This window comes from Apium graveolens, chromosome 5 (assembly GCF_009905375.1).
Source record: "Apium graveolens cultivar Ventura chromosome 5, ASM990537v1, whole genome shotgun sequence".
Lineage (NCBI taxonomy): Eukaryota > Viridiplantae > Streptophyta > Magnoliopsida > Apiales > Apiaceae > Apium > Apium graveolens.
In genome coordinates this window covers 73151151-73159304 of record NC_133651.1, presented here as the reverse complement: position 1 = coordinate 73159304, position 8154 = coordinate 73151151, and the positions used below count along the sequence as shown (strand labels likewise).

The 8154-nt window shown below is 31.9% G+C and overlaps 1 protein-coding gene across 2 annotated transcripts; it reads right to left on the bottom strand.

Annotated features, from left to right (window-relative positions):
- Window positions 1-1151: 1151 nt before the first annotated feature.
- Window positions 1152-3947, bottom strand: LOC141724170 (axial regulator YABBY 1-like). Of its 2 annotated transcripts, none has more exons than XM_074526190.1 (7): window positions 3573-3947; window positions 3235-3390; window positions 2827-2911; window positions 2082-2130; window positions 1786-1861; window positions 1561-1635; window positions 1152-1463 (listed from the first exon to the last, which is right to left on the bottom strand). In XM_074526190.1, exons 1-7 carry the CDS (start codon window positions 3669-3671, stop codon window positions 1392-1394), a joined length of 612 nt encoding a protein of 203 aa, XP_074382291.1. In that variant the 5' UTR covers window positions 3672-3947; the 3' UTR covers window positions 1152-1391. The 2 variants fall into 2 exon arrangements, with proteins under 2 accessions (XP_074382291.1, XP_074382290.1); XM_074526189.1 differs by having other exon boundaries at window positions 2788-2911; window positions 3573-3944.
- Between the last annotated feature and the right edge of the window lie 4207 nt (window positions 3948-8154).

Here is an 8154-nt window from a genome sequence, read left to right as displayed (position 1 = left end):
TCGAATAAATACAGTTAAATTTGACAAAATCGGTCGAATTTACAATTCGACGAGAAACAACCGAAGTTACTTTTTGATTTAAAATGGTAAATTTTATTTTTCACTAAAAGCGGTTGAATTTAAAAAATGGCCACTTACTGTTGAATTTATTATTTTGGGCGGGATTCAAATTTTATGAATATTTGGAGGTATTTACAAATTTCAAGTAAAATATTGAAGTTTCAAGTTTAAAAAACTGGGGTTTAAATTTGACCCGTGGGTCGAATTCCTTCGGTTGAATTTAGACGGTCGTAATTAGCCGACTAAATTTAGTTATATATGACTGATATCCTAAATTCGACTCCCTTTATAACGACCAATATAAAATCAGTCGAATTTATTTTCTTGTAGTGTAACCCACTTTTTAGTCAATAAATTAATCCATTCATAAGTAAAATTGATATTTAAAACAATTTTATGTCAAAATTATACAAATATATGATCAAAATTTAGTGAAATATACATTACTATTTTTTATTAAAATTAGTAGATTTAATAGTAAGATATTTTGGACGAAGAGCACTAGGTTTGGCCATATTGATTCGACCAATGCCTGATTCTACAGAAATCGGTCCAATATAATCAGGAAATATTAGGTTTTGGACGTAAATAGACTTTCACTGGAGTTGCATAGTACTTACATGTTCATCTATCTATCTATACTATATTATTATAAGCAGAACACCCTATATTTGGTAGTCGGTTGCTCGGTACAATTGTTAGGTACGACAAATAATAACCATCAGATCTAAAATCAGAAAGATGAGAATCGTTGGATGCAATTATAAAATATTAATATATTAATATTTAAACTGCTCTCATGGATTCAGGGTTCGAACCGCGTCAAGAGCTTATTATATTTAAATTTTTATATTCTTTATTTTAACAATTTCTACATATTCAGCGCTCGAGTCCTGTGAACAACATATTATATTATTTATTTTCAGTTAAGTCTCAAATTATTATAAAACATATATTGTGATAATTTATTATGTTCTTCAATTTATTTTTTAACTATTGAAAATTATATTATAAAATATATTATTAAAAATTATCGAATGTTAAAAGCAATCACGCACCGGTTATAGGTTAGTATTGTTTAATAAATGATCTCAAACAAACGTAGATATATACATACAGTGATAAAGAGGTAGAAAGCGAGAGATGAATGACAATGTTATGAAAGTAGAGAACAGCTAGGCTAGATATACAGGGAGTGACAGTCAAGGAAATAGCAGCTTGTTAGACACATACATCAAAAAAAGGAAGAGGGAAATGGTAGATGTTGAACAATAAACATGCAGTTACATAAAAAGATGGGTTCACAAGAAACCCTAACAGCTATAGCCTGCTTAATATGGGGACACACCAACATTAGCAGCTGCAGATAGATATCCTTCTTTCATCAGTACATCATCTCCTTCCTACAATTACATTAACTTTAATATATATAGTACCCCAGACACACATACACACACACTAGCTTTCTTAAGGCTGGGGGCTAAAGAGAAGAGTACGTACCTGTTGGCATACATTAGTTTTCTTCACGGATTGTTCAGGCAAAAGTCCAAAGTGAATGTTAGGAAAGTGGGCCCACTAATGCAAGGAAACAAATAAATTTACATATCAATATTCATGCTAGTGCTAACTAGAGCAAATCAGCAAACAAACAAATGAATATTTATATGCTAACCCTAGCTAGTATAGCTGATAATTAGAAATCGAAACAGTGGTATATATTGTTACATTTTTTGCAGCTGCGCTAAAAGCCTCTCTGTGACTGATATCAGGATTTCCGGCTTTGATGCGTTGGATCTCTTCCCTACAGTTGTTACACATGTTAAACAAGCATTTATCGAGATTGATGAACTAATTAATCTCTGCAATTATCAAAACAATTACAAATTAAAATTACCTAGCACATTCATCAAAATCTTGGATGCTAATTCATTTATTAGCATTTAACATTTATAATATGTGGGTACACGAACTTGAATTTCAAGAGAAAAGAAAGGGGAAAAAATGTTACTCCTAAAGCTTACTTGATGAAGCGGTTGTAAGCAGATGGGACTCTCTGTCGTTTCTCTGGAGCTGCATTATACGGATCGACATATAAAAGACAAATGTTATACATAATTACACAAATAAATTTGCTGACTTTTTGTAGGGTTGCCCTTTGATTCTCTTTATCTATGTAACTTCTGTGTGAGTGTCTATCATTACTTCATCATTATCTCTATTATCCATTTCTTCAAGCCTTTATCTTATTTTCCGGGGGAGAAAACATTTTCCATTATACACACAGGCACATTTCTGTGTGAAAGTAAAAATGCAAAAGATGAGGTTAAAACTAAAAAAAACTGTAAATAAATTAAAATGTATAGATATGATCTGAATGATTATGTGAGACCTAGTCTTCATTGAAAGTAAAACATGAAAAACCTTCTAAAGCAAGCACTGTTTTCTAAAATGAAGGGCTATCAGAAAGAAGGGGGTTGACAAATAATGGAACTGTAAATAAAGTAGCTAGCTACATTTGTGAAATAAAATCTGAAAAAGGAAACACATGAAATAACTGGCCAAAAACACTCTTTCCCCTCGAGAAAAAGAAGTTAAGCACTGTTTGGGAGTAAACACACAAAATGCACTTTCTGGTGGAAAAGCTCTTGAAGTTTATACACAGGACTGCACTTTGAGTATAGTTGTTTAACTGAACATATATCATATATGAATATATAGTTATCTTACGTCTGTTACTTGCTGGAGGTTTAGGAAGTTCATTGATACCTCCTCGAATATTAGGAATAAGAGAGTCAGCAGGACTGCAGGTTTGATTCATGAGCATATTAGATGCTGAACTTCGAATCTCCTCCTGCAAAACACAAACCAAATGCATACACATGATCGGCACGTGATCTGTTGCAAAATTTGAAAATGAAGTACCACAAATTATATAAACACAGTCTTAAAATTTTAAAAAACATGTCTAGTTGTACATTCTATCTTTATAACCCTATATTGATGTACAACAATTTATGGCTGACTGATTTCAGCATTTTAGTCTCAGTTGGGATAAACTATTTAACAAAAATGTCACATAAAGATAAAACTTTGTAATAATTCATACATAATATAACAAACCTACTTAATTAACTAATCAGCTTGTAACAATATGAAATTGTAATAAAATAGTACCGCGTGAGTTTGAGGAGAAAACAAAGAGTTTCCAAGCTGATGAAGGTGATTAGGTGGAGGAAGAAGCAGGGTTCTCATATTCACAGTGAAGAGATTAGTGCAGTGGCCGCATCGAACCGTAACAGTCCTGAATAAACTGGAGCAAGGAACACTCACCTTCAAACACACAACAAATGAATCAAAGTAATATCACAAGCTGATATATATATATATATATATATATATTAATTTGAACCACACATAAAAGAAATTAGTTGTACTTTAGTTATAATAGCACAAGATGATAAGATTTGTACTTTCATTAAATGAACTTATATTATGTGTGTGTGCGCGCCTACCGCAAGGACAGTATCACAGAAAGAGCAGTTGACATAACAAAGCTGGTCGGAGGGTGAGAAGTTGTGGTGGTCCGGTGGGGAAATAGTTGAAGATGACATGTTTATCACCTGCTGTGTGTTCTTGATTTCACAAGGCTAATGATATATGATTTGATTGATTGATGGAAGGTTTGACTGATCAGTGTATGAGAAAAGATTGATTGATGGACAGACTACAGACAGACTAACCACCTTAGTAGATCTGTATGCTGGGAATTGAAGATAATGAGGTGATGGAAAGAGAAAACACTTTGCTACTTGTACTCAACTCATCACATAGCTGTGTGTATGTATGTATTCATCCCTTATTAGGTCGGTACATTTTGTCACTGCTTCCAATAATGTAAGATGGGAAAACCTAATAATGATAGATAACCCCAATTTATCTTCTTTTTTTCATTTATATTCTATTAGTCTTTTTTGTAAAAGTGCTCGTGCATATATACCAAACACTAAAACTTACATTTTAATTGGTCTAGTTGTTGTAAATACAGGGGATCCACCATTATTAAAAAGTGTTGGTCGATCAATTAAAACAAGTCAAAATTATAAAAATATGTCCTTATTTATTCAATACTAATTTCTACGATTTTCCAAAATACGTTTCTTTATGATTGAAAACAAAAAAATAAATATAATCAAAACAATACAAATAATAGATATTTAAATTTAATTAATAAAATATAAAGTGAATTTTAATATCATGTTAAACAAATGAGTAGCTCTTGACAAAGATCTTATATTCTTGATATCTCCCTGTACATATACATATTTCCTTCTTGTAGGTTATTAATACCTCGCTTTTCAATGTGTTCTTTACAATTAAAAATTCCAAGACTAAAAAAGCTCACCTTTAATCCCTTATATATGTTTGTTTATTAATAATACAATTCCAACATCTAAAGAACTATATACCTACTGTGTTCTGACCCGATCAAAATCACGAATTTTAATCGATTTTATTTCATGTCCTCCTCTTTTGCAATCTAAATGACTGAAAAGTGATCATAAAAAGCTTACAAACAAAAACTTTTTTGGTTTTAGAGTCAAAATGGGGAAGGTCTTTACAAAACAGCCAATTTGTTTCCAAGCACACCGAATGTCACATGTTTAAATTATAAAAACATTTTTTAAACGAAAAACAAGGTTAAGATACTGAAATTTTGTCTGCATCAACCTTTTATTCCCGAGTTGTACTACTCGTACAAATTGGTAAAAATAAAAAATAACACATGCATGAAATTGTTTTAGACCAGACATCACTTTTACTCCTTAATTTAGTACATAATTTGTTCTGAAACTCGTGTTTATTCTTCCAAAATATTTGTTTAACTTATTTTCCAGTTTTTCCAACTAACAATACATTTCAAAATTTTCTTCTTATGTAATCCGTACGACCATATCTATCCAGAAAGCTACATCATTTATTATCTTAACTACCATTTCAATGTAAGAATTGAAAATCAGAAATCATATATCTCTAACCTAATTGAAGTGGGTGAAGCAAAATTAAAGCTCATTCACTTGCAAAATAAAGTACAAATATGAAATAGTATTTTAAAGTTTGGGAATTTAAAGAGATAATGTAGGTGTGTATCTATCAACGTTATCTGTACCTGTAGAAGGAGGAGAAGGAGAACAGCCTAGCTCAAGCTTTGAAAAATCTTAACTACCATATCAATTCTAAATGAAAAATGTTTTTTAATTGGATTGAGTTTCATATATTCAGATCAACAATCTCAAAAAAAACATCCCACATTAATTGCCATGTCATTATGAAGAATAGTTTTATTATCATGAATCATTTTAAATTGTGGTTCCGGGATGATTATTAGAATTCTATATACAAATAATTAGGTGTTTGGTGTGGGGTGGGGTGTTAGGGCCGGGGGAAGGGAGGAGGAATGTATGGTTGGCATTCCCGAGAACATATGGAGGGGGGGAGAGAGAGAGACAGGGAGGGTATAGAGTGTGGGGGAGAGTGGAAGAGGAAGAAGAAAGGGACATTTGCATGAGGCTGTTTAGCTTTTACCTCAATCACCTGTTGTTTTCATAGTTATGAATTGTGTAAGCCCTTTTTCCTCGATTTCCTAACATTTTATTTTACTAATAGCAAATACCACTCTCATAGCCTTATAAACCCTAGCTGCTACAAAAGCCTTAAATGGCGGGCACCTAGACTCTGCGTTTACTATTATTGCCATTACACTTGAAAGTCCACTCTTCTCTTAAGCTTTGCTTCATCATATAAATATATGGTCCAGTCTTCTTATATTCCAAGCTCCATCATTTAACACTTGAGTAGCTATATCATTGCTTCTGTTTTTATATACTGTATCGTTTCTCACCCTATTTTTTTGAATGCCTAGTACAAGGTCCAGATGAAAATTATGTTCATACTCTTTACACCGTTTAACTCATTATTCTGACCGGATTTCGAATTTTCTCCTTCACATAAAAACTGAACCAATAAATTCACTTCCGAGGTCTGGATCTACATTCTCAACAAAGGGAATACATTGTGTTGGGATAATTTAAGAAATTAAAAGATAAAATCATAATAGTAGGGAGCTTCCTCACCAAATATTTTAACCAAAATTTTCTAGATTCCTATATATATGTGCACCAAGGTCCAAGAGTAGTTTTAAATTTAATCAAAATATTGAAAATAAATCCAAGTAATTTGTACTGTGTTTAAAGATTAAACTAAATTTAGCAAAAAAAAAGATTAAACTAAGAAATTTGTAGTTAGGGGCTTAACCAGAATTGCAAAATGACCTGAGCTAAAATAATTTTTGCCATAGTCTGCGCTCTACATTCTACAACATTGCTATAGTTTGCACTTTACATTCTAGTATTAGACAACATGGCAAACAAGGCAATATTCTAAATATTACTGGGAATTTATTTACCTGGCTGGTTTAATCTTGCTACAGTGTAATAAACACAATTTTGGTTTGAAGGGACCAACCAAAAATCAAGTGAATAAAACCAACACATCCGTATAATTCTCTGAAGAAAATTGATGGGTTGATCAGGCTTGATCATAATTTAGACATATAGATGGAAACTACAATAGTATAATGTTATTTATAATAATATTTTAAATTAAATAATTTAAAATTTTTCATTTTTAAAATTATAACACGGAATATACAAAATTATAATTACCTCTAAAATTATTATTTTAAATTATAATATAAGTTATTTGTTCATGATTTGGGTTTCTCAAATTGAAATATTTAAAATTTTATAATTTGCTCACAAAGTCTATTTTTATAATTCGTAATATGTGTATACTTGGTCCTATTAAAACATGGTCATGGTTCATTAATTTATTTTGAAGTACGTTATTGCTATGACGAGAAAAATAGGATATACTTACTAGACATTAAGTAAATAGGATATATTATTAATCATATGTTAATATGTTAATGAAATAATTAATCTTCATTAGTGGTTTTAATTAATTCACTGTTATATTTTTCAATAAAATTATTTTTTAGCTAAAAGGGAATTAGATAATAAGAAATTCAAAAAAAATATTTAATATACAAATGCAGAACACAAAAAAAAAATCACCCTGAGGCTAGATAGCATATTTTGCCAAGTACTAATAGTAATTTTGGAGGAACGTTAGTTTTACCCCGGGCTACCGCCACCGTAGCCCATATGAGGGTCCGCCCCTGTTTGTTTGAACACATTCCTTAACGGTTTTATCATGTTGTATAAATTACCAATTCACCTAGCTAGATGTATTAAAAATTCCAATTAGAAGTAACAGAAAGAGAGAAGCAAAGTAAATGTCTGTATTAGATGCAACATGACTGATGTTTTTGATAAGCCCCTAACACCGCGTGTTTAATTCCTCTGTACAAATTACACAGCACATCGAATGGGTTTTGTGCAGTGGCCATCTCATTTGAGACCCAGCTGGACTTCGGTGTTTGTTTGCATGTAAAATGAATTATGTGATCCAGAACTATTTACATGTCTGGCCCCACAAATTGGAGGGCCAATTAGGCAAAAAACAATTAGGGTTGTTCCCGAACCAAGAACAGCTCGAGCTCGGCTTGGTAAGGGCTCGTTCGGCTCGGCTCGTTCATCAACTCGAACTCGAATACAAAAATATGTTCGTTAAGCAAAATGAGGTTGAGCCGAGTTTTAGGATGTTCGACTCATGCTCGGCTCGAACTCGTTCCTTAAAAACTCGAAAAAAATTCTATATTTCCTGAATATTTTATATATATTAACATCGCTAACTTTAGATAGATATAGAAAGATACATAGAGATGGGAATACGAGGCACTTGATTAAGCGGAATAAAAGCCTACTCAGCCTCCGACTCTTTGTTTTGAATCTTATTTGTTCTTACCACAGGTGCCACGCACCACACCACTTTGTTCATACTAAGCAATTTCAATATCTAATTGTGGGTATATTGCTTTTGTATATAATGTGTGTAGAGAAATTGAGTAAATGACAATTTGCACCCCTTATAAATAATCACTTTTTCGGTTTGATCTTACACTTTTAATTTTGG

Bases quoted from the DNA above. Each gene is read 5' to 3' on its own strand.
- LOC141724170 (XM_074526189.1), bottom strand. From the start codon at position 3,671: ATGTCATCTTCAACTATTTCCCCACCGGACCACCACAACTTCTCACCC. The intron at 1,862-2,081 runs GTAAGCTTTAGG...TAACAACTGTAG, and splicing joins GCTTACAACCGCTTCATCAA to GGAAGAGATCCAACGCATCA. The intron at 1,464-1,560 runs GTACGTACTCTT...ATGTAATTGTAG, and splicing joins AAACTAATGTATGCCAACAG to GAAGGAGATGATGTACTGAT.